This window comes from Anabas testudineus, chromosome 23 (genome assembly GCF_900324465.2).
Source record: "Anabas testudineus chromosome 23, fAnaTes1.2, whole genome shotgun sequence".
Classification (NCBI taxonomy): domain Eukaryota; kingdom Metazoa; phylum Chordata; class Actinopteri; order Anabantiformes; family Anabantidae; genus Anabas; species Anabas testudineus.
This window is the reverse complement of record NC_046631.1, coordinates 9,102,488-9,130,268: the sequence shown is the minus strand read 5'-3', so window position 1 is coordinate 9,130,268 and position 27,781 is coordinate 9,102,488. Positions and strand designations below refer to the sequence as shown.

At 39.1% G+C, this 27,781-nt stretch overlaps 1 protein-coding gene and 1 pseudogene across 3 annotated transcripts; one reads left to right on the top strand and one right to left on the bottom strand.

Annotated features, from left to right (window-relative positions):
* Positions 1 to 521: 521 nt before the first annotated feature.
* tspan11 (tetraspanin 11) lies at positions 522 to 19,268 on the bottom strand. Of its 3 annotated transcripts, XM_026363851.1 has the most exons (9): positions 19,154 to 19,268; positions 16,892 to 16,996; positions 14,429 to 14,620; positions 12,511 to 12,585; positions 10,953 to 11,057; positions 10,515 to 10,673; positions 9,820 to 9,906; positions 8,803 to 8,926; positions 2,332 to 7,235 (listed from the first exon to the last, which is right to left on the bottom strand). In XM_026363851.1, the coding sequence occupies exons 2-8, from the start codon at positions 16,973 to 16,975 to the stop codon at positions 8,849 to 8,851; spliced, it is 780 nt and encodes a 259-aa protein (XP_026219636.1). In that variant the 5' UTR covers positions 16,976 to 16,996; positions 19,154 to 19,268; the 3' UTR covers positions 2,332 to 7,235; positions 8,803 to 8,848. The 3 variants fall into 3 exon arrangements, with proteins under 3 accessions (XP_026219635.1, XP_026219636.1, XP_026219637.1); XM_026363850.1 differs by lacking the exons at positions 2,332 to 7,235; positions 8,803 to 8,926 and adding an exon at positions 522 to 768; XM_026363852.1 differs by lacking the exon at positions 8,803 to 8,926 and having other exon boundaries at positions 2,333 to 7,235.
* Positions 19,269 to 22,426: 3,158 nt separating this feature from the next.
* LOC113162854 lies at positions 22,427 to 27,702 on the top strand (annotated as a pseudogene).
* Positions 27,703 to 27,781: the final 79 nt, after the last annotated feature.

Below are 27,781 nucleotides of genomic sequence, written 5' to 3'. Positions count from 1 at the left end.
CTGGGTCGGTCGCATCTGACTCTTCAGTTTAATTTTACCTACTCCTAAATGTGATATTTAAAAGGTCAATGTGGACGACACCGGTCAGTACTTTAGTTTAAGTAGGCAAATTCTTATGCAACACAATTCCCATGCAAACATATGTAAATAGATACGACTGGACACACACGTAACCGTGTACAACTCAGTGTGAAAGGCAACGTAGATGCCAGCACTAATGTGAGGCATGTGTCTCAGAACCGTGTTTTTAAATGAGTAATCCGGGTTTGAAACAATTTCCTAACAAGGAAAAAGCACTCTATATTTCATCTGAGTGAAATCACCCTCAGACAAATTATGTTATTTTAGGATCACTAGTAGAGGAAGAGCAGTGTAGATTTCACTTATAATAGAGCATACAATTGATGGAAAGTCTTCTTATTTTTTCTGGACAAACTGCCCGGTGGCTAAACTCAAAGCTTATTACAACATGTAGTATATCTAGTGCCCACTGGCTAGTTTTTGTCCTACAGTCGAGCTACTTTACATTAGGAACACTGAACCTCAAGCTCACATCAGCTTGTAATCATTTTATTTGCAGATATGTTTCACAGATGGGAAGCAGCAGGATGCCAGGGCTAACAAGTACAACATTTAAAATCGTGTTCTCTGGTTAAATCCTGATTCATTGAGACATGTCTCATCCTAGCCGGTGTTGAAAAGGATCTCCAGATGTATGGACTGTAAAGCTCCCACAGCTGCACACCTTAAGGCCTGACATGCACCTTTCTGCGAGGAGAAAATGAACGCTGATGATTCAAAGGCTAAATGCATAAACACTGTCACACTCCCATGAAATACCACACACTGTTTACATTTCCAAATGAATGCATTAAAGCTTCATAAATGTCAAAATTACATTCATATCAACACTAAGATACAGATAAATACCTCAAGTGCACCGCAGCAATGAAACTGTCAATTAGAACCCAAGTTTTTGTAAACACATTGTTTCCTGATGAGCCATGGCAGGAGGAAATCCATACGGTTATTACACATGCCGTTGATTATATCAGAGGTGTTTGAGCAAAAGGATGTAAAATAATTCAGGCAGTAAAGGTCGATGATTGATGACAGATGTTGGAGGAGTTAGAGAAGATAACTGAAACTCTTGGGATGGATTCTAACAACACTCTCCTTCACTGTAATACACATCAAAATCAAGTGGTCGCTGTCATCTAGTAGCTCCACATACTGTTTAGTACTATCTAAACAGTGAATGAGCTGCTGCTGCTGGAATAAAGTGATTGTGTGAATCAATTAATATGTGATTGTTATGAAACAAAAAAAAAAGTCCTGCCTCAGTAAAGGTAAAGTCAAGTTCTAAAGTGCTGTTTACGTGACAATGAAATCAATAAACAGTGCAGGGATTTTTGGATGACTGTCTCACAAATTGCCTACGGTTTTGCAAAAACACCATACGGCAAATGAGTCTGCTCTCTGAAACAAACAATGTGCATCGCAACATGATGACTGTGCTCATTTACTCTTAATTTTTTTTTTTTGTGCATTCTCAAAGTCCAAACATCTTTTTTCCTCCTTTTCAACGAATTGGCCATCTGTCTTTATTGCCTCTATCTCAACTCGAGGCCATGTGCTGTGGTGGCACAGCGCCGCATGTGTAAGTGTTTGCTTCCTAAAGGGCACTCCAGAACCTGTTTACTGATTACAAATGCTCCTTCTCTGTATCTTTCACCGAGCTCACAACAGCCTTGCGACCGAGTCAAGGTCGCTCCCATGCTCTCCTCAGTGCCATCAATCTCAGAGGGAGAAGCAGAACTTCCTCTCACGCTATTTTGTTCCTGTACCTCCCTTATTTCGTTGCACATGATAAATACACTCTCCCACCAAATATCATATTTGCTTCTTCCTTTCCATTCATCTTTGTAGCATAAACAAACACAGGTTGACAGACTAATCTGTTTTGATACGAAGGTCTTATTCTTTCCAGTTCACAGCTCTGTGTCTAAACCAAGACTGCTGCTCTTCATTTGTGAGAAACTGTCAAGAAAAAAAAGAAAAAGAAAAAAGAAACGTGTTTTTCATTGTCTGGACTGATGTAATGGAAACCTCACACAAAGCGATATAGGTACACACAAATAACCAAAAGGAAATCTGCACATGGCTCACATACACACACACGTACAGCATCCAGATACACACAATATGATTTCTCCCTGATATAAAAGAGCCTTTTTGCTTGTAAATTGTTTTCTGTGTAGCTTCATCTTTTCTCTGTTTGGGCTATTTTACACATAAAACAGTACAAAGCAGAGTGTGTAGTTTTGTTTGTGCATGTATACCAAACTGGCAGAACAATCCATAAGGGTAAAGACAGACAGCGTCCAGCTTGTAAAAGTTTACAGACTCCAGTCCTCGCTTTTAAACAGAAACACCACTCAGGCCATATAAATTACAGAGTATAGACAGAATCAGTGAAGGCCAAGTGCTGCTGCCATACTCAAAGCATGAAATCCCATAGCCTTGTTGTCCCACTTTATGACATATAAGTAACACAACATTCATCACCCAGTCTTTTGACTCCACAGCCACTTCCCCTTTGACGCAGTGGGAAACTAGTCGGTCTACCGTGACTGTAACGTAAGCAAATTCGATCACATACCACAAATCACAACAGTCTATTCAATACAAAGAGTTGGTGGTACACAAACACACTCATACACAAACCTAGATGATATAAGCACGTTCATTGAACTGTCACTGTTTATCAAAATGGTTGCTGGCTGGTCCAGTGCACAGAACAACATCATACTGTCTTTATGCTGCACACGCATTTTCAGTGAGAGACAACAGGCGATGCTATCAGTTTTCTATTTCCATTTCTATACAAAGTCCTGCCTTATCATTGTCTTACGAGGTACCACGAGAGTGCCTGCGCTGAAAGTGCAATACATCAAAGTGTGGTGGTGTAACCTTGTAAGCTGCCCCATCATCTGTTTGATATCAATCATCGCCCCCATCAACATGACACTCATCATCATTATCAGAGGAGCAAACTTTGGAAATGCCGTCTTCAAACACTTTCTGAAGTTTGTTTCCATTTAGACTCATTCTCCCATGGACAAAGACCGTCCCCAGCACACACACACATGCCTCAGAAACCACAGCTTTCTCAACTGTGGGAGCCTTGGGATGGAAGTGAGTAACGTTTAGGGGTCTGACATGTACTCATAGGCCCCACTTCAAATTAGTAAGTGAAATGTCACAGCTGTATTTAAATAGTGCAACATCTTATCTGAGATTCTGTGTTACTGAATTCACACATGCAAAACACGAGTAAAAATGGATTTGAAATGAAAGCGAGACTATGTTTTAATATCACCTGCAACAGAACAAATGCTGCACATGCATTAGCACAGGTAGCATACTACAGTATATGTCCATTTTTATTTTTCTCCACTGAAGACAGATACCAGGTTTCTATTCATGTTGTTATGCTGGTCTTTGACGTCATCTAAACACGCCATGTCCATGCCTCGGCCTTTGATCCCAGTGAAGATCTGTCAAACACATTTATGGCCAGAGCTAATGTGTTGCAGGCCAGATACAAATTTGTTGAGAGGTGAGTGAGAGAAAGACGGTCAGCAAAAATTTAGAAACCAAATTAGTCAGATCTGTCCTGGATCAAAGTGCTTAAAATAAATACATTTCATAGTAGAATTAAAAAACAACAGGTCTACATTCATATTTTACATGCACATAATTCAGCTTCTTTTCCTGTTTTTGTAAATGCACCTGCAGTTTGTGTACATATGATTCAGCCTCTTTGGACTTTATCATGTTCCTTTGAAGTCCAAATGCTAACTGACATCCAACATAATCTGTCCCACCTTTGCAGAAGTCAGAATTATGTTCCTAACTTCAAAGTCTTTTTCAATAAACTGTTGTTTTGTCTGCATTTCTTCAGCTACAACAGGCCAAACGCAAACCCTATCCTTGGACAGCGATGTAATCCTAGTCTCAGTTCATGACAAGACACTTGTCTTCCTGATCTAATTGCAGACGTGCAGAGGTGGTTTCCACAAACGTCCAAACACAATCAAGGAGTGTTGCACCAAACGCGTCCTTTCCCACACATCTATTATGCTAAGTGATGACAGTACTCGATCACTGACACTGAGCACTTTTTCTGCACAAATCAAACACAGGTGCACTTACTGAGACAATAGCTGTGTTGTGCCAGAATACATTTTATGAGCCCAACAAATGCCTTATAGATGATAAAAATCCATAACTCTAGCATGTAACTGCATGTTGACATGCAATGGGACAAGTACAGGAGTACACACTAGTAGATATACTGATTTATAAATCAGACAACATATTTTGTGTTTGCTCATTTCTGGAATGCTTTGCTCTCCTTTAGGTAAATCTGCACATATCCGTGTTCTTATCCATACACATGCAACAACAGTTGACAGATTAATGCTACTGCAACATGTGTTCTAAGGTAAATTCTTGTCTTGAGCCACTGAAATATCATCCCCATAGCTACAATATGATGAGGACTGAGGGCTAAGTAATGTGTGTGCTTCTGGTCTCAGCTCACGGGAGTGGTGGATCTCCAGCTGACCCCAATTCTTCCGTATGGGTTTTTTCTGACAAGTGGTGCAAACCATATGCTAATGTACAGCATCTGTATGTTTATACCTTGTCAGTATCAACAAATAAGAGCCATCCGGCTAGAGCTGAAGACTCTATAGGCTGAACTGAACAATTCAAACTCTTGAAACTTTGTGCCCCTCTTCCTAAATGGGTGACAATGATACATTGCTGTGAACCAACACGGCTTCTAAGTAATCTAGAGCAGACGGAAAACAAAGGAAAATAGGAAAGTTGTGCAAAGACAAATAGTTAGGTCATATGGGAACAATACCACATAATGCACAAACAGTCTATCTCCATTGCATAGTCTTGGACTTTCCCTCCACAAAGTCACACAGAACTACACTAGCTTATAAATAACTGTGGTTTGAAATGGAACTAACTGAATTGGTTTTTCAATAAGGATATTCTTATTGAAGTAAACATAAAAACAAGATCAATCTCAACTGGAGATTTTAGTCCAGCTCAAATGACCCAGTAACATTTTGACAAATATGACACATAGCAAATCTGACATGACATATGGGAAATCAAACAGCAATTAAAAGTAATGAGAAATGGATCATTGTCAACATAGATCAATTCATTCAATCTGCAACTTTAATACCAACAGTTTGGTCACGTTCGCCAAATTCACAATACAACATGGTCAGAGAGTTTGCGTAGCTGGGTCATAGCTAGAAAAACAACAGGTAATTGGATCTTGGATTGAAGCGATCCCACTACAAATAGAGAATCTTTGCCTCCCTCTAGTGGTTCACTACTCACAGCTGTCACAAACAGGGAGTTAATAGATAGAAGTTTAATGCTGTATAAACTGTCAGCAGAGACAAACTTGTTGTTGTGACCTATATAAATAAACTGACTTAATTTGACAGAACACCCCCATGATCATAATCATGGTCAACTAGTAACTGCCAAACAGCAATCAGACTCAAAGCTGCCTGTCCAAACTAATGGTAAACATTTAGCTTTCACACAGTGCAGTTTCTGATTGCAGCAGCATTGGAATATTTATTTATGACTTTCATATTAGCCTTTTGAATAGCACAGTCAGTAGTAGGATCAAATGCCAATGTTATATCATTATCTCACCATTGGTCTACATCCATTAGCATTGTTCATTTCAAAGTTTATTGGAAAAAACATAAATAAAAAAATCCTATAACCCGCTGAATCCTGCCAACTGTGACATATTCCATGTTACCAGCAAGACGTAATTCTGTTTCTTGGATCAAAAACAACTTTATCCAGATATTGTCTTTTTTTTTTACTCCTTATAACCCATAGCCACACACCTTTTAGGTATATTAGCTACAGCACTGTTGATATATAAACAATAACTGTAAGAAAGGAAAAGTTGGTCATAAGTCTGACAATAAGAACAACAGCCCTTCAGTCATTTTGGCTCAAACAAAAGTCTGCATTTACTATAAGAGCAGTGTGTGACTAGCGCCAACCACTAGGTGGAGTTATAAACTCAAGTCTCTGGCAACCACATATTAAAAATGACTTCCTGGCTTCCTTTGGTTGTTGGACTTAATGATTATGGCCACACAATTGAGTGTTACCATTACTGCATAGTTCAAATAAAATCGGTCTACATTTCCCACTCCTCTCACTAAAATAAACCTATGTATTAAGTCATGGCCAAAGATTTTGGTAGTGACACAAATTTCAAGCAGAAGAGACTTCGAGCACTGATAAAGCAGGAATGGATCGTCATTAATCATAATTTGGTTCAGAGGCTGACATCGAGCATGCCAAAGCGAAACTATTTTGTCTTTCACAAACTTTGTTGCTAGAGGTTTTTGAGATTTCTTTCCGACATTTCTCTGGTATATTGATGAACAGTTATAAGCATTTTATACGTTAAAAAACGTAATGGCAAATAAATCAAATTCATGCATGACTGATGGCAATCCATTGATGCCTTGCCAGTGATCAAAGTTAAAACTTTTGGCCATGACTGTAATTTGCTGCTATATATCACAGTGCGATGTCCGCTCCCTTTAATACATAATCATTTACCAGCACAAAAAAGAAAGAGGCACGTTGTGTTTACAAGATCCATATCATATGTTACTAAAAACCAAGTAACCATTTTTCATTAACAGTGACACCAGTGTATAGAAGACCTATTCTATACAATGAAAACATTATGAATCATCATTAGCCGATTACAATGCAATATGACTGTGGATTCCCTTTTTCAGTCCTGCTCAAACTAAAGCATGCATTTAAGTCAAGGCAATGATGCAACCACAAATGATGATCCAGGCATCCTAGATTATAGTCAGAAACTTATGTGAGCACATCCACCTTTACACTCCACAAGGTAAAACTAAAATCAGGCCAGTTTGGTCAATAGAGTATGGGTGAGCTGGAACATGTCTTTATACTTGGCTTAGATCATCAGGCCAGTTAAAGATTCAGGGGTTGAAGTTAGGTGTCAGCAGGTTATTGTTCCATCTGTCTGTTGAAGGTGGTGTGTTGGTATTGTGGTGTCCTCAGTAAGGCTCCATCTGGATCCTTCTGTACAAGCAGCAGGTGAGCACCATCCCACAGATCTGAAAACAGGAAGTGTTAGGTCAAAGACTGCTGCTCAGTCACCATAGACGACTGCAGGAAGCTTGAATGCTATTGACTGTGGGGATAGAGAGAGGTTAAAGGTGACGGCTTGACAGATACCTGGAAGTATGTAACTAGTAACTGTGGAGATAGTTAGGAGTCAAGCAGGCATTATTGCAGCAACATCTGTGTGCACAGGCTTGTACAAGCAGAAACAAAGTAAAGCACTAAAAAAGTGAATTCATGTTAGTATCCAGTTTTCTTTACTGCATTCTGGATTATAAACAAGCGACAATACTTCACCCTCAATGTGAATTTTGGCACAGACGCTCTAATCTTACTATAATGTTACCACTTTCACAAAAACCCACCTTTATAAAAGAGAAAAAGTTGTATGCCCCTTGAAACATGGTTTTAACTCACTGGTGAAGATATACAAACACCTAACTGCATCATACAAAGTTAAAAGGGTTTTAACACCTTAATAATTCTTCCAATATAATGTCCCATTAAAGAAGAACACAAGAACACAAATTATCCAGTGGTATATTCTTTTGTTAAAGGGTGCACACAGAACTTAAATCAATGATTGAGGTACTATACTATCCACTATTACAGCAAAGGCCAAAATAAAGAGCATCGGGAACAAATATTGACTGAGGTCACTTGGGCTGCCAGCTCTCAGGATGACAGGAAAGTGCTTAAATTTAATTTTTGATTCTTCAGAACCCTTCTGAAAAAGCCTTGACAAACAAGTGAGCATTGCCTATTGACTCATCACAATCTCTCTTCAGCCAAGTTTCTGATTTGTTTTTCTTTCTCCCTCAGTGACTGTCATGTAGAAGCATTGCAGGCATTTTGGCTCAAATAGATGACATGAGAGAGAAAAGACGAGGCAAACAGCCTTTTTGCTTTTTGTTTCTGCAGTCCCATCGAAGAAGAGGATAAGTTATACCTAAGAGCTACACTGGCCTAACTTTAGTTGTTTGTGGATGGATTGGCATATGTCTATTAAGAAACATTAAGTCCAGTAAACATTAGAAGCATTCAAAAAGCTCAATATTCATGAAGGCCTGGTCTATTTTGGATTCTAAGTAACTATAGCAACAACACCAATGGCTTTTCTTACATAATAACATACCAGGGTATTTCTAAATACAGAAAATTATATTTTTTAAGTCATGTAGTGTGTGCATTCCCTCTTCTGTCTAAGTCAGTGATTTATAAAAGCCTCCAAATTTTGGTATGATGACAGTATAGAAAAACTGAATACAAAATCTAAATTAAAATAAACTTTAAAATATACATAAGATATAGAACATAACTCTTCCTAAACACACTGCAGAGAAGCAGTAACGCAGCCCATTATCAAAACATGCAGAGCAACAATCTGCAATATACAGACACAGCCAGGCAGCCGCATGCTTCACAAAGACGACATAAGAACATTCATAGGTTCATTTAGTATATGCGTATATGCCCACAGTTTCCATTTAACACAGAGCAGACCAGCACACACGGACATGCAGACAAATTCAGACAGAATTTCCACAAATGCCCTCCAACCTTGTCTCTCCAGTTGATTAAACCACAAAGATGTTCTAGAGCTAAATCACAATGTACCGAAGTCCTCTTCCTCTTCTTTATAGAGCAGATAGATAAAACAGGCCGTCAAGGCTGCCCCGGTCAGCTACAGTGCCACGACACACATAAAGACATACATATAGTACAATGCACCATAGACAGGTTATTGTGATAAACAACACATGAAAGCACAAAAGGTCATAACCCCAGCTAACATGCTTCAACTTGAATTGTAATAAATCTACATTATTTAATCAGTTACTAAAGACTGCAAATTACACCAACATTAAGGCAGACTGGAAGAGTTAACAAAGACAAGACATACGATAAACCTATAGCACAAAACAAAAGCAAAACATACATACTTTAACATGTGAGCAAACCGACCCACACATTATTCAGATTTTACATATATATTCTATTTAAATTCAGCATGACCTCTTCAGAGTCACAGATCAACTAACTGATGACGTATTTTTCTCCATCACGTCTTGGCTACTACAGCAGGAAACTTCTGGCCTTATGCCAGCCAAATCCGTGGCCTCTTCCTCAGATCCTTGGTGCAGCATTAAAACTGCTCAGCAGTAAAAGTATGCAAAATGGTGGACATAATCTTACTAACACTGGAAACAATCAGTATGTTTGTTGTTTCAACTTTCCTTTAAGTTCAATTACAAAGGGAAGCACAGCTCTAACAGTTTAAAAACTGTATGCCTCACTGGGCTTTGTATGATTTAAAAGCTTTAGTCCGTCTCAGACTGGGATGAATCAAATAACGAACAAACAAAATCATCATCATTTTAGACGTTGTTGACCTGCAGGGGTACAATTTTAGTAATGGAAAGATCAAGACCCATCTGTCTGGGTTTTGTAAGCACTTCATCCTAAAATAAGGGAAGTATCTAATTTCGATTAAATAATAACAGCGACAGGAATAAAAGTGCACAGTTATATCCTGCTTTCAACAACTTTCCGGATTGCATATCATACTTTACTTACCTGCAAACAGGCCACTCCAATTCCCACAGCACCAATGACCAACAGATGGTCTGCAAGAAACTGCTCCAGCTTAGTGATGCAACCACCCTGCAGAGTCAAAAGCTGAAAGTTAAAAATTGTCTACTAGATAGCACAAGCACTGAACAGACATTGAACACACCCTTCTAAGCTTGTTTTGGCTGGCTTCCAAACTGTAGTGACTAACAAGAAGACATCCTAGAGGAAATATGTGTACCCCAAACCTACAATAACAGTACATGTGTATACTCCTCAACGATGATATGTGACACACTTCTGATTAATTGTGAGGGTTTATCTTCACCTTTACCCAGAGTGTAGGTGGTGTACCGCAATTGATAGAGAGTTAAGTGAAGGGTTTGAAACAAGAAGGTGGAGAAATCTCACCTGTGTACCATTGATAAGCATTTAAAGCCTCATGTTTCATTCATTTCCAGAGAACTCATTCTATCAGAGAATAGTTACAATAAGCAGTGTTTCTCAGTATTTCTTACCATTTTTTAAAAAATATGAGGACATGAAAATATTCTGAGTACTTTAGTGGTATTTGTTTATGACAGGAAGCAAAGTTAGGTGAACATTTGTGTCAATCAAAAGAATCAATCAATACTAATTCAATAATGTTTACTGAATTTGGTGCTCGTCATTTCTTTTCCAGAAGGATGCAGTTCACTAACCTCCACCTTGTAGATGTTGGAGGGGTGGTCTCTCTTGCCACACAGAGGAGTGATGGTCTTGCAGCAACTATCAGGCACCACCCTGAGCTCTGCCTGCTTTGATGAAATATACACACTCGCCATCCAATCATGGGAGTTGTTGCTACCACAGCATTTGAACTAGATAAGCAGAAAAAAGAAAGCAGAGAGTTTTGTTTCATTTTTCATACTAACTGTATTCGTGAACAGTTCTCGCAATGAAAGGGAGTTGTGTTACCTTTATCTGATGGACTTGGATAAAATGACTAAAGTTTAAGCTCGAACAATACTTGCAAACCCTAATGGATATGAGCAACAAGCAAATCACACTGAACTTCTGCATAGGTTAAGTAGTGGAAAATGAATTTATATCAAAGCGTGGCTATAATTTGCCATGCTTGCTGTAAATATAGTTCATACATCCTGCTGTAGTCTGTCCACAGCTAATGTGATGGACTCCTTTCCTGGCTGGGCATAGTTTTCTGTCATGGTCTGGTGGAGATGCTGCTTCAGCTCTTCACTCAGCTGGAAATTAAAGGGAAAAAAAGAAACAACAGACATACATGAGAAACAGCTTGCCTGAAACAGAGAAGAGGGGTTGGGGTGTTTATGAGGGGAGCAAATTTTCTTTGCAACTATTTGTAACCACAAGCTGTTTCATATATTACACATGCGGCACATTAAAACACAGGAGAGAACTGAGAAAATGTCTTGCAAAGTGTACAAGGTGAGACATTGTTGAAGTGATAAGCCTAAAGAAAGTAAGAGTGGTAGGATTAGTGTAAGATAGACAGGTAGCAACTCCCATGCATCTATGACTGCTGTAACTAAATGTCAGACAGCATATTGCAAAGAAACACTCAAAAAAAGCTTTTGATGTGTGGTTATAATTGTGTGCATCCATACATATACATATACACACACACGCACGCACACACACACACACACACACACACACGATACAACAAGAAACAAAGGGACTGAATGAGAGCCCTTATCTTTAAAGTGACTATCTATCCTGTGCTGAATCCTTTTTCCATTATAAATCTCTGAGCTTGCTGACAGATAACCTGGTGCTCCAGCAGTCCTTACTGAATGAAAGGCAGATGTTTGTGAGATAACGAAATCCTAGGAATTATGTGTTAGATAAGCTCCAGACACTGAAAATAATGCTCAGTGCAGGTGGCACAAAGTAACACATACAGGTATAAAAGGGCACCAAGCAAGAGAAAAGAGGAAAGCTTAAAGATCTCCAAGACCTATCTTTACCCACCTCCTATAAGACAGAACTAAGACCACTGGGAAACATATTCATGTAAGTTGAGACGAATAAAATAAAGAAATAAAGCTTTGATGAAATCCCAGAGGGGAAAATGACTAGATTCTGTCCACAGCAGGATTTACATGGTACAATCTGAACTGCTAACACTGAGTCTGTGTCACTGAATTGTATCTGTTTCAAAGGATTTTGTCTGTGTTTAGGCAACAATATGCAATGTAGTGATATTTTATTTCTGTAGGAAAATCCTGTTTACAGTGTAGCCCTTCAAAAGGAAGAGACAAGATCCCTGGAACTGATGGGAAAATAATCATGGAAAACTTAAAGCCACAAATCTTGAACAGGGTGTCCCTGCTCATCCTATCTCCCATAGCTCTGAGTGGTAAACACAGATTTAACTAGTCATCATCAGTAGCTGCACTGCACATTAAAGAAATGCAACAAAATTAGATGAGCCAGCAAAAACACAGAGACGCAAACAAGCACACTGCCTCTGCCTTACTTTCTTACTGTTATCCTAAAAGTTGATTATGTTCATAATTTCCTTCTCCTACACTGCAAAAATCTGGCTATTGCTGCTAAGTGCTGCTCTTCTATGCAGTACTGCACTCCCTTTGGCAGTTAGGAAATTCATTGCAGAGCAATAGTCAACCAATAAGCTGAAGAGAAAACAGCAACTAATGAACAGTGATCACTTACCCTCTGGTAGTACACATAAGCCAGTACTCCTGCCACCAGTTCAATCAAGAAGATCAACAGCAGGCAGAAGAAATACTGTGGAAAAGGGACAGAAAGAGAGAGAGAGAGAGAAAGAGAGAGAGAAGGGAACATATCAATTCAATAAAACAGACAATTTCATCAGCACAGTTGTCACCTGATCTAATTTGAGAAAGTTGTTCACACTTGTGAAGGCTCAATAAAAACTTTCATCAACTGTCATTGTGCTGCATCTGTCACTCCTAACACAGATGGCAACGCTGCATGAAGAAATACAACTAGAAGGCAATTTGACAGGCTGACAGGCAGGCTAGAATCAGATTTCTCTTGGGCATCTTTTAAAAAGCTCTGCCTGCCTCAATTAGGTATCATAATTAACTTCAAAACACCATTGTGGCAAAATTTCAATTACTGCAAAATCGAAATATTATTCAGGACAGGGAATATAAAGAATCGGACATCAGGTTAGTGTAATTAATCAAAACTAAAATTCATCACCTCTGCAAACAAAAATTTAAATGGCAATCAACAATACACAAGTTTGATTCTTCATGAAAAGCATCACTGTACGTACAGAAGTGCAGCATATAGTTATGTAAGCTGTGTAGTGTGTAGCTAAGAGATCACCCACACATTTAGAGTGCTCTAATAGGCTGTTGCAGAATCAGTGAGACCAACATAACAGTTTTCCCATGCTCAAAAAACAAGCAACAACTTTTTACATTTTACCCCACACAAACACAGGCTATGCCAAAAAACGCAAACACATGCATAGAGCTAATTGGGTCGACCTGTTGCTGAGCAGGACAACAGTTTGACAGCAGCAACACATCTGCTTCACTCATTAGGATTACATAGGATGATGCTACCATCCAGCCCGTGTAAGCAGAAAACAAAGTGGTGGCAGTACTGGTCAAACAAAGAGCTGCAAGGAGCAATAGTCGTACTGAATTAATACTTAAGATACTTAGGAAAATATCCTCTTCTGTTTTGCAGTTACCAATGTGATCATGCAGAAATACAGCCTGCTTCGTATCTCTTGGTTACAAGATTTCAAAAACACACCATTCTCCGTCTGCTCCCAACCCACACACTTTCATTTTGGTATCACTCATTAATCGTCCAAAACTAATCTATTAATAACAACAATACAGTTTGTATTCAACCAAAATGCACCACAGATTCCAAATTCACAACACATCCACCTCTTCACTCCTGTAAGCCCTTTTCTTTCTCATATTGCTCCATCCATCAACAGTAGATAGATAGGCCTATAAATAGTCCTGCGGCAGTGAACGTTCACCTCCTGCCTGCTTTTCTCCCACTGGGCCTTGTCTCAGTAAAATAATGAGGACAGTAAGGGCCCTGTCAGAGCCATTTGTCAGCATCCAGTGATAGAACTTAGACCAAGGAGAGGATGGAAAGGTTCCACGGTATGATGTTGTTCAGTTGTTATGTAGGTGCAAACACTGTTTATTTTGTGGGTTTGAATCAAGCTTCTCATTGTACATACAACAACCTGAGACCACCATGCTGTAGCACTGACAGAAAGCATTGTTACTCCATTATGCATATTGCTGCGCTGTATTTTATACATGTTTCAATATTTTGTAAGTGGTATGACTCTGGATATTTCTCAGTCCATGAATAGTTTGTCCAGTCTTGATATTAATTAAGTAATGTAATCTTTTCAATCAAACAGTTTAACTGATACTATTTCAGCACATTATTACATTAAATTTCTCTTGAACTTGCCATGGATGAACAGTTAGCACACACACTGACATAGTATCAGTGCAGTATCAATGATAAGATGTAATGAGAGGTAAGCACTCTTGTGAAACTTCTTTGCATGCATATTGTACCATATACCCAAATTACTGTTGGTCTCCAGTCTCACCATGGACAGACAGCTCCTCTGCTCCCGGATGACAGCACAACAGCCCAGGAATCCTGTAACCACCACGAGGCTGCCAGCCAGGATGAGGATATATGCTGAGACAGCAAATGTGCTGGAGGCCAACAGACTCAAGTAGTCGCTCTTCTCCACTACTGTCCAGATTCCCACGCCCAAAACGGCAGCTCCACCCAACTGAAAGAGACGGGTAGAGAAAAAAAGGGAGGTGGCAGCCTGAGAAGAGTACTAACATAAGAGATATAATAAAGATGAGAAGACATGATAAAGGAACAATAAAGCATGGTGTAAAGGTATGAGTTAGATGACATGAGCACACAGCAAACACAGAGTATTAGGTCAGTGCAATGTTAAAAAAGACAAAAGCAAACCACTTCACAGGACAGGAAGTGACAAATAAAAAGAGTTTAGTGCAAGTGTCATACATACTGAATAAAAAAACAACATGAAAGGACGGCAGGAAGCAAAAAAGGGCATAAAATGGGTGGATAGGAAAAAGGGGAAATAGAAAGAAACAGAGGGGAGTGGCCAGACATGTAGAATAACTGCCATAGGAGAAGTGGGACGTCAGAGGTCAAGTCAGAGCACAATGACCACTTTCTTACAAACAACCGTCTCATTTCATCAGTTTCACGTGGATAGGAAATGCCTCTAATAGTCTCTCTCCTTCATCCTCCCATCCGTTTCCGTCAAATGCTAGATCCTATTATTCACAAAAACACATGCCAAGGAAGCGACCCCTGGACACACACAAAGACTAGGTTGAAACAACTCTTCCTAAAGTATGGTATATTTAAGACTGACTATGGAGCTTAAGTGTGTATTTCCCCCCTCTCTCTATTTTAGTTTCTGACCATCTCTGCACTAGGTTTTGTCAAATATGGCCTAGAGTGCCTGAAAATACATATATCACTTATAAAATCTTTAAAGGAGATGTGGCCTGCACTGAGCTTAGGGTTCAATGACATTTTATAAAATAAACGTACAATATCAAAACCACTTATTGGATCAAAATTCCTTACGGATTTGGAAAGATGATCAATACAAAATAAATTGGGTTTCATCAGTATCTATACATTTCAGCCTGGCAGCCAAACTATTTTGTTGCTGACTGCCTGACGGTGTTGTCCAAATACATAAATCTCATCAACACTCTTGATTTATATTGTAGTCTGCAGAATGCAGTCCTCTCTGTCCTGCCATTTTCCAGACATGTCTGAGCTCTTTGCTACCCATCGACTCACACATGGGCTGGTCTCTTCTGTCAAGCCGTGATATTTACTGTGCATGCACTGTGAATGCCTAGTGCACATAAATCAATAACTAAATACTGTTTTAGATAAAAAAAAACTCCTATACTTATCTGCACAACCCAGGTAAAGTAAGTTACATTGCACAGAGTTGAAAAAGGTTGCATTCCTAGACTTTTATTGAATGGGGTTTTTGGAGTGTGTGTCACTGAGTTTCCTTTCTGCCTCTCCCAAAAAATCCTGACCAAAGAGACAGTTTCTGACTCCATAGTTCAGTACCACGTAGCTCACAGACTGTTCAGTAATATTTTACTTTATCAACCAACTCAGTGATTTAACTTTATCTGGTGTTTTAGTTATAAATATTGATTTAAGAGCCACGTTACATCTAAGGCACTGACGTTGAAAATAAGGCTCAAAACCACTTTGCCCTGACAAGAGATGTACTGCTTCTTCTGCTTCTAAGACCAATGCTATGATGGTTCAGTGGTGGTCTTGAAAAGTGAATTGAGGAAAAACATAGAGGGGAGCCTATGGCACTATGAGAGGAGGGAGACAATGTGTTTTCTAAAAAGTTGAGTTATTAGCTGGTGACAGAGCATTGACCAAAGTCTGAAGATATATCTTGATTCCTTTATTCTCTTTAACCTCCCCACACACAGATCTGCCCCTCTACTCAGATTTTTTTTTTACTCTGTCTCAGAAAATGCTCTAAAGTGACCCCAGACACTAGACTAGTAGCTATAAGAGCACACGCTTTTAGCACTGAACTGCAATATCACAAAGTGTGGTGCCAGGGTGCAGGTTTGATGCACTGTTCCTCACTGTACACTGACAAGCCGTAAATAGTCTATGACTCACTTTGGCCAAGTCCATAGCTCAGTCTTTTCAGAATCACAACTCCTTCATCCTCTTCCTGTTTCTATACAGCTTCTTTTTGCTAATGTGTCCCTGTCTGCAGTCTTAAAAGAACATCAAGTAACTGTCTTCATTAAAAAAATGTTTATGATATATGATACTTATTCACCCTAATCACTGTTAGACCTACATGTATCAACAGAAAAGTCATTTGCTGCTGAATAATTTAAAATGTATTATGTTCAAGCCACATTGCAAGTAAGTACAAGTCAAAAGACAACAGTTTTTGTGAGAACAGGTAGCTTAAAAACATGGTCATTTGTTACTTTCCTCCACTTACCCAGAAGAGAAAGTTGAAAACAAATAGCAAGTACTTGAGACACACTGTCAGCCAGTCGTCTTTGTCGTCTTTATAAGCTGACATCTTCCTTCCTCCAATTCAGCTCTGAAAGTGTAGAAGTTTTTCTGGTTACGAGAAGACAATAACAGGAAATATATATTATGCAGCAATAAAGCAACACTTTAATTTAGTTACTGTACAGATGACATTTGACACCTTCCTCATTTAATTTATTTTTTGCCTTGGTAGCATAATATTACTATTAGTGTAAATCCTCAAATACATGACAAATACCTGTACATCCCATACAAACTGAAAACTGGCTGGTTTCATAGCGGTGTAACAGTTTATGAGAGTGTGAAAAATAAATAAGTAGTAACTTTGTATTGCTCATATTATACCAATACATTGATTGATTGATTGATTGAACACACATAGAGACACCAGCAGACATCTGAAGTAGTCAAGTCACTCATGTCAAGACTCTTCTTATTATGAGAGGTGACAACTCTACTGTGGCAAGTGAGGATAATTGCAAAGATTTAGTCTACAAAATAAAATGACTCAACTAATGTCCTCACATTTTAATCCCCCAACTATGCACAATTCCCATCTGATCACACAGTGATGTAGTGTCAACTAACAAGCTCATACAGCCTTTGGATTAAAACCAAAAAAATATATATAATTTTAATTATCTAACTCACTGTCCTGCTATACTTTTATTATAAAGAGCTCCATTTGAGTACATGCTACTAGTTGATTACTGTTGCAGTCCACAAAATCATCTCCTTATGTTATATCCACAAACCACAGTGATAAATTATTCATGCACTGAACAGACAATAAACCTCTGAATCATTAATTGTGCACACAGTTACAGTTCAGGGTTGGGAAGTACTGAAGAAGAACTGTAAAACTGATCTACACAGTATCCTTCAGTAGATAACACCAAAGGAAATAGCGTGTGGCCTTAGTGATTAATACTGAATGTCTGCTCTATAGCTTTCTCATGTGAGACATGATGGTGTTTCTGATAAATGTAATACCTGTGGTGCTGGTAAAGTAAATGTTTTGTTTTGTAATGTGCATTAGGACACGAGACAAATTTCAGAAATGCTTCTGACAATAAAGTGAAATCAAATCAAATGTTCAGGGTGTGTTGTCTAGTAAGGCATACACACCCAAAACAGTATGTGTCTGTGAGAAATAGTGTTGGATTAATCATTTGCTTGCAAATACCAAATCTGCCTTCATCCATGTAGAATGAAGGAGAGTTTCATTAGGGGATCGCACAGCATTAGGAAAAATAATGTTACCGTTGTACGTTTCCATTGCTCTTGAAAATACACAGATACGATTTCTTCTTCTATAAAAAGCAATTATTGTTCTGAATACTGTTCTTTCCAGTGGTATGTGGACTATTTGTGGGCACTGCACTACAATTCAAATAGTGTGAATGGCCCAAAAGAAACTCAATCCACTTGTATTATACCTGGTTGAAAGCTCCACACCTGGACACTTAAAGCTATGGCTACTACAGAAGTACAGGTGAGTACAGGTGAGTACAGGTGAGTACAGGTGAGTACAGGTAAGTACAGGTGAGTACAGGTGAGTACAGGTGAGTACAGGTGAGTACAGGTGAGTACAGGTGAGTTAGTGGGTTTGTTTTATTAAACCCTGCAAACTTATAACTATTCAACATCACATTCAAATTAACTTTAGCTTAAAACCACTGACTGTACTCAACACTACTTTAATTATTAATACGCCAAACATAGCTAAATGTCACTTACACGCAGTTTAATTAACTATTAAATTTTTTGGGAGATTGTATACTGTATATATTGTAATATAAATATATTTTAGTGGTTATAAGACGGATCCCAGGTGAACAGGTAACGTTAGTTTAAGCTAACAGCTAGCCTGACAGTTAGCCACCTAACGTTACTCCTAACGTTTTCCCTTTTGACCTGCCTCAGTTATGTCGGACTTTGACCACTGCAGTTGTGTTTTATCGTCAAAAATAAGCACATAAATCAAGCGAATATGCGTCTTTTACGGTGTGAAACAAACTTTCTTGCCCCCTTTCTTCAGCACAAGGTGTCGTGTCACGTTAACGGGAGCTAGAGCATCCTGAAGAAACGTCCCACCACCTGTGTCGTTGATGCGCAGCACCAACTTTCATTGGATTATCTTCCCGTTAATATGTCACATGTCGACGGACAAACGCTTTGGCCTCATGCTGGACAACATACTCACCAAACCAACGCTCGGTTAGTGGAAATAACCTCTCTGTGTGGCTACTGCGGTCGATTGGGAGTCGCGGTGCGGCTGCGGAGAGCTCTGGGTCCGGCCACGCTTGTTGCTCTCAGGGTGTCCGAGAGCAGGGCTGCGAGGGTGCTGCGTTTACGCACAGCTCGTATTTTCGAAGTTCACACACGTTATGGGACTTTTACACTCTGAATTAATAACCAAATACAAAGGAGTCTATTCACTGAGGTTAAGCAGCATTTCTGTGCACATGCTAATTATTTATTTGTTTATTTGTTGTGATGACAGTGATCTCAAAACAGATTTCGACTGGCCTTGAAGGCAGCACCGGTGCGAAGCTGTGGAGGGAGCCACCATGGGGAGTGTTGGGGAGGGAAGTGGAGCTGCCCCCTCCCTGATCCACCGCCCCACAGGCTGAATACCAGCGCTATTCACTGCACAACCTTGGTTACAGAGTAACTACACACCTCCTGCAGAATGTCACGTAGAGGTCTGCATGAATAAACAGAGGGGAAAAGAGAGAAGTGCACATTAACAGAGGTGAAAAGAGAGAAATGCACATAAACAGAGGTGAAAAGAGAAAAATGCACATAAACAGAGGTAAAAAAGAGAAAAATGCACATAAACAGAGGTGAAAAGAGAGAAATGCACATAAACAAAGGTGAAAAGAGAGAAATGCACATAAACAGAGGTAAAAAAGAGAAAAATGCACATGCTTTTTGGTCAGTTTGCATCAAAATGATTGTAAACAAGCAGCTTTATTGTTGTTAACTTGGACACATCTCATTATGAATTCCAGTCAGACTTACAATTAGTTTTATGTTCTTCATTATGTAAAGTAGATTAGGAAATGACTGAACGGAGTAACAGAAGAGATGGTAATATGGTATTTCAGCATTGAGCTGATCAAAATTGATTTGTCTAGACTTGTCTTCTTTAATTCAGGAGCCATTTAATCCCCCAAAGAAAAAAATAAACACAAACAAAATCCACATAAGTGTAAAATATTTGTGAAGGAAAAGAAAAGGAAATTAAAAATAAAGAAATATTATTAAAAATAATACATCATTATTCTATTTCTTGTGGTAGCATGTTCATGACATAAATGTGAATAACATCTAATGGATAAAGCAACTGAACCGCTCCTGAGTGATATTTTATGTCATCACAGCACGAGATTCAAGTTGACCAAAGCAGAATCTTCACTACGTATGTGCCACTTTTTCTCCTTCTGTAATTCAATAAGCCTGATAGCTAACAGGAGCAGATGATGGCTGGAAAATGGTCACCTGCACTGGCGACAATCAGTCTACCAAAACAGCATTACTCTGAGGATGTCATCCATCAGGTTAGGTTTTCCCCAGTAAACATCATCCAACCAGAACATGAGCAACCTACAGCACATGGTATCATTGTTTGATGGATAGAAATGTTGCACATTTCTGTTTTTCCATTTGTATATGTGACACAAACAGAAATATAGTTTCCCCTAAAGCGAGCGTCTGTGTGTCCAGTCTCATTCTGCTACAGGTAGTTTATCTCCTGTCTTGCTCTGTATCCCTCCAAACCCTCTAAATGCTTTTACCCACAGTAGAGTACAGTGCTTAACTGAGTGTGCATGTCAAACACCAACTGGTTACAGGGAGAGCAAACATGATGTGCACTGGTGAGTGTGTGTGCACGAGTAACAATGAGAAAATGGGTCTCTTTGTAAAATAGATAAATAACAGAAAGATGTTTAGAACTGCACACTCCCTACTGCACAGTTAAATTTTATTTCAGGCTTTGGCATCTGGTTGTTTGGATTTCCGTCGGGTGACAACTGGCTCCTTTACACGTGGTGAAAAATGTCTAGCTTGAGTAATGTCTTTTTATTTACAATTACGAAAGAGGCCAAATTACAGATAATAATAGTTATCGCATAATTAGATTGTTATAGTTTCTGAGCAGGTTCAACTTAAAGTGAGAGTACAATGGAATAAAGTTTGAGCCATTCAGCTCCTGCTTGTTGTGCCTGACCTCTTGTGGTCAAACCCACCTGGAAGCCATATGACACACTGCTCTATTAAAACACAGCACAGAGCTAGTTTGACAAAGGATTGATATCTGCAGCACAATTCAGGCAGGTGAAACGTGCAGGATCTCAGAGGAGATAGAGGCAAGAAGGACCACTGGGTTATATGAGGGTGTGTATGGAGCTTATGAAGATTTTGTTGTTACAATGACACTGAAAGACAAACTACAGAAAGTGGGCATCTTTGAGTACGACAAGGGAGTGGTTTCTTTCTATGATGTAGATTCTAAGTCACACATCTATAGCTTCACTGGCTGCTGCTTCAAAGAGAAACTTCATCCATACTTCTGCCCTGAAGACAACAGCAGTGGAACGAACTCTGCTCCTATCATCATAACACCAGTACCTCAAACCGAATAGTTATGTTCATTTTTGTTTGTCCTTTCAAGATCACAGAGAAATAGATCTCACTGCAGTCACTTTCTCTACTCGAAATATTAACAGCAACTCTAAAATGTTACTGGTTAAATGAAATTAGCTTGTTTAGTTGTCAGCCAGAATTGTCAGATCCTAATGTATTACAATGGATCAATGGATGTGTGTGTGTTTCTTTTCATGCATGTTTCGCATTGTTGAAATACGTTCTATGCATTAAAGTGTAATATTCCTGCAAAATTATGTCAGATGTGTTTTGCTTTTAACTTATAAACTACAGAAATGATTGTGATTTCTCAGAGAGAGCTACAGAAAGGGACAAGCAACATGCACATGAAGGTATTAGTTTAATTCAAAGTGGCCTGATATGAGGAGCTGTTGTCATTTGACGAGTGGAATTGAATAAAATACACAACTAAAGTGTTTTGCTTTTTTCTTTCCTTCCTAAAAACACTGGGACCACATTTATCTGTAATGGTGATGGGAATTGGCTAGACTGTGTTGGAGTGGAGGTTAAATAAATTGAATTTAAATCTAAATATTAAAAGGTCTAGCACACAAAAAAAGCAATATTTAATGATATGAGAACACGTTATGCAAATTAATATTATAGTTAAATTATTTGATGTTTTATTTTCATGGCTAAGTCAGTAGTTTTGCATTATTTCTTATGGACCAGACATGAAAGGTGAAATTCAACTCTCAGGTGCATCTGTTGATCAGCTCAGCAGCAAAAGTAAAGAGTTAAATGAGATCAGGAAGTGTTTGAACGGAGTGGAGGAGGTGTGGCATGTCGGCTGTCACAAGCTGAAACGAAAGTGATAGTCAGGAAACATAACGAACAGCAAGTTTAAAAAAATGTAATTTGCTTTTCATTTGACGCATCTGCTTTTATAACTCACAGCTTGACTGGTAAGTGAAATTCTTCCCACTTTCTGTATCTTTTTTGTATCTTTTTGCTGCAAGCAATAAAGTAAATCTACACTTTTCAAGAGTTTCTTCACGCAACTGAGTCGACTTTTTGTAGCCTATGTGTCGTCATAACTGTATTTTGACTTGGTTCTTGTGCAGATATGGCGACAGCCAGCAGTCTACTGTCAGAGGAGAAGTTCCTTTGTTCCGTCTGTCTGGATGTGTTCACTGAGCCAGTGTCAACACCATGTGGACACAACTTCTGCAGCTCATGCATCCACAAGTACTGGGACAGCAGTGACATTTGCCAGTGTCCATACTGCAAAAGGACATTTTCTACAAGACCTGAACTCCAGGTCAACACTATCATGTCTGAATTAGCTGCTGATTTTAGGAAGTTAGTGCAAGTCAAAGCCTCAAATCCAGATTTGAAGGTTGCTGAATCAGGAAATGTTCTCTGTGATATCTGCTGTGACATAAAAGAGAAGGCCGTTAAATCTTGCCTGATGTGTCTAGCATCTTTTTGTAAAGTACACCTTGAGCCTCACCAGAGAGTTGCTGTTCTCATGGGACACAAACTAATTAGACCCCAAGAAGAATCTTGATGACAGGATGTGCAAGATGCACAACAAAATAACAGAGCTCTACTGCAGGACCGACCAGGCCTGTATTTGTGTTTTGTGCATCAAAGCCGATCACAAGAATCACAATGTTGTTCCACTTGAAGAAGAATATGAAGCAGTGATGGCAAGAAAGGATGATGCAGTGGAAAACATCCAAAAGATGATACAGTCAAGGTTAGAAAAAGTGGCTGAGATCAAAAACTCATTTGATGTCAGTGAGAAAGAAGCTGAGAAAGAGAAAGAAGCCAGTGTGCAGGTGTTCACTGACTTAATCCAGTCCATTCAGAGGAGTCAGGCTGAGCTTGTTGAGGTGATTGAGAAGAGGCACAGAGCCACGAAGGAGAAGGGTGAAGGTTTTCTCAAACAACTGAGGATGGAAGTGGCTGAGCTTCAAAGCAGAAGCAACCAGCTGGAGCAGCTGTCACTGTCTCAGGACCATCACTGTTTTCTCCAGAGCTTCCCAACCTTGTCCTCTCCTTTAACCAAAGACTGGACCAACGCTGCTGTTCACTGTGACCTGTCTTTTGATGCAGTGAGAAGAGATGTGACTCTGGTGCAACAGAAAATAGATGAAATAATGGGAAAGGTTCCTGAGATCAAAATGAAAAGAATGAGAGAACATGCAGTGGACGTGACCCTTGACCCCGACACAGCACATCACTCACTCGTCATCAGTCAGAATGGAAAACAAGTTGAAACTGTAGAAACAAACCAAGATGTTCCCAACAATCCAAAGCGATTTAAGATGTATCCAGAGGTTTTGGCAAAGGAGGGGTTCACGACAGGGAAGTTTTATTTTGAGGTGCAGGTAAAAGACAAGACTAAATGGGGTGTTGGTGTGGCCAAGGAGTCTGTTGATAGAAAGGGATACACGGACCTGTCAGTTTCAGATGGCTACTGGACCTTTGGGCTAGATGAGGGTGTGTATAATGCTTATGAAAATCCATGTGTTACAATGACACTGAAAGACAAACTTCAGAAAGTGGGCATCTTTGTGGACTATGACAAGAGAGTGGTTTCTTTCTATGATGTAGATTCTAAGTCACACATCTATAGCTTCATTGGCTGCTGCTTCAAAGAGAAACTTCATCCATACTTCTGCCCTCAAGACAACAACAGTGGAACAAACTCTGCCCCTATCATCATAACACCTGTACCTCAAACTGAATAGTTCTGTTTGTATGCTAGTGCCTTTCATGCACAGACATAGAAAAGAAATATGACTTTGAATCACTGGTAGAATTTAGTTCCTTCCTCTACTGTTTACTTTGCTGTATAAAAGTTAATGATACTAATGTTTAACATTGAAATTTAAATTGATCTCACTCAATAAAGTCACTGTCTCTACTGAAAGTGTTTCACATTTCTTGCAGCTGGAATCATTTTTAATAAACTATACATCTAGGCTGATTTCCTTGTGTCATTCCTTCCAGAGATGTTCTGTCACAACACGAACATGTGAACAACTCCTGAATGTGTAATGTAGGTGCATGTTCATTTCTGGTTGTCCTTTCAAGATCACAGAGAAATAGATCTCACTGAAGTCACCTTCTCTACTCGAAATATTAACAGCAACTCTCAAATGTTACATGTTTAATGAAATTAGCATGTTTAATATGTGAATTATAATAAAATCTCTCCACTGATATTTGAAATGTTAAATTGTATCATAGGTGATACTCTGTAAAACTTTATTTGTCTATATTGCTTTTCATGTGTAAAATGTTGCGCAGCCAGAATTGTCAAACCATAATGTATTACAATGGATCAATGGATGTGTGTGTGTTTCTTTTCATGCATGTTTCGCATTGTTGAAATACGTTCTATGCATTAAAGTGTAATATTCCTGCAAAATTATGTCAGATGTGTTTTGCTTTTAACTTATAAACTACAGAAATGATTGTGATTTCTCAGAGAGAGCTACAGAAAGGGACAAGCAATATGTACATGAATGTATTAGTTTAATTCAAAGTGGCTTGATATGAGGAGCTGTTGTCATTTGACGAGTGGAATTGAATGAAAAACACAACTAAAGTGTTTTGCTTTTTCTTTCCTTCCTAAAAACACTGGGACCACATTTATCTGTAATGGTGATGGGAATTGGCTAGACTGTGTTGGAGTGGAGGTTAAATAAATAGAATTTAAATCTAATTATTAAAAGGTCTTGCACACATAAAAGCAATATTTAATGATATGAGAACAAGTTATGCAGATAAGTATTGTTGTTAAATTAGTGGATGTTTTATTTTCATGGCTAAGTCAGTAGTTTTGCATTATTTCTTATGGACCAGACATGAAAGGTGAAATTCAACTCTCAGGTGCATCTGTTGATCGGCTCAGCAGCAAAAGTAAAGAGTTAAATGAGATCAGGAAGTGTTTGAACGGAGTGGAGGAGGAGTGGCATGTCGGCTGTTACAAGCTGAAACGAAAGTGATAGTCAGGAAACATAACGAACGGCAAGTTTTCAAATGTAATTTGCTTTTCATTTGACATATCTGCTTTTATAACTCACAGCTTGACCGGTAAGTGAAATTCTTCCCACTTTCTGTATCTTTTTTGTATCTTTTTGCTGCAAGCGATAAAGTAAATCTACGCTTTTCAGCCGTTTCTTCACACAACTGAGTCGACTTTTTGTAGCCAATGTGTCGTCATAACTGTATTTTGACTTGGTTCTTGTGAAGATATGGCGACAGCCAGCAGTCTGCTGTCAGAGGAGAAGTTCCTTTGTTCCGTCTGTCTGGATGTGTTCACTGAGCCAGTGTCAACACCATGTGGACACAACTTCTGCAGCTCATGCATCCACAAGTACTGGGACAGCAGTGACATTTGCCAGTGTCCATATTGCAAAAGGACATTTTCTACAAGACCTGAACTCCAGGTCAACACTATCATGTCTGAATTAGCTGCTGATTTTAGGAAGTTGGTTCAAGACAAAGCCTCAAATTCCGGATTTGAAGGTTCCTGAATCAGCAAATGTTCTCTGTGATATCTGCTCTGGAATAAAAGAAAAGGCCGTTAAATCTTGCCTAACATGTCTAACTTCTTTCTGTGAAAGGCATGTTGAACCACATCAGAGAGTGACTGTTCTTAAGAGTCACAAACTAATCAACCCTGTGAGTAATCTTGATGACAGGATGTGCAAGATGCACAACAAAATAACAGAGCTCTACTGCAGGACCGACCAGGCCTGTATTTGTGTTTTGTGCATCAAAGCCGATCACAAGAATCACAATGTTGTTCCACTTGAAGAAGAATATGAAGCAGTGATGGCAAGAAAAGGATGATGCAGTGGCAAACATCCAAAAGATGATACAGTCAAGGTCCAAAAAAGTAGCTGAGATCGAAAACTCACTTGATGTCAGTGAGAAAGAAGCTGAGAAAGAGAAAGAAGCCAGCGTGCAGGTGTTCACTGACTTAATCCAGTCCATTCAGAGGAGTCAGGCCGAGCTTGTTGAGGTGATTGAGAAGAGGAACAGAGCCACGAAGGAGAAGGGTGAAGGTTTTCTCAAACAACTGAGGATGGAAGTGGCTGAGCTTCAAAGCAGAAGTAACCAGCTGGAGCAGCTGTCACTGTCTCAGGACCATCACTGTTTTCTCCAGAGCTTCCCAACCTTGTCCTCTCCTTTAACCAAAGACTGGACCAACGCTGCTGTTCACTGTGACCTGTCTTTTGATGCAGTGAGAAGAGCTGTGACTTTGGTGCAACAGAAAATAAATAAAATAATGGAAAAGGTTCCTGAGATCAAAATGAAAAGAATGAGAGAACATGCAGTGGACGTGACCCTTGACCCCGACACAGCACATCACTCACTCGTCATCAGTCAGAATGGAAAACAAGTTGAAACTGTAGCCATAAACCAAGATGTTCCCAACAATCCAAAGCGATTTAAGATGTATCCAGAGGTTTTGGCAAAGGAGGGGTTCACGACAGGGAAGTTTTATTTTGAGGTGCAGGTAAAAGACAAGACTAATTGGGCTGTTGGTGTGGCTAATGAGTCTGTTAATAGAAAGGGAGACACGGACCTGTCAGTTTCAGATGGCTTCTGGACCATTGGGCTAGATGAGGGTGTGTTTGAAGCTTATGAAAATCCATGTGTTACAATGACGCTTAAAGACAAACTTCAGAAAGTGGGCATCTTTGTGGACTACAACAAGAGAGTGGTTTCTTTCTATGATGTAGATACTAAGTCACACATCTATAGCTTCACTGGCTGCTGCTTCAAAGAGAAACTTCATCCATACTTCTGCCCTCAACACAGCAGTGGAATGAACTCTGCTCCTATCATCATAACACCTGTATCTCAAACTGAATAGTTCTGTTTGTATGCTATTGCTTTTCATGCACAGACATACAAAAGAAATATGACTTTGAATCATTGGTAGAATTTAGTTCCTTCCTCTACTGTGTACTTTGCTGTATAAAAGTTAATGATACTAATGTTTAACATTGAAATTTAAATTGATCTCACTCAATAAAGTCACTGTCTCTACTGAAAGTGTTTCACATTTCGTGCAGCTGGAATCATTTTTAATAAACTATACATCTAGGCTGATTTCCTTGTGTCATTCCTTCTCGAGATGTTCTGTCACAACACGAACATGTGAACAACTCCTGAGTATGTAATGTGGGTG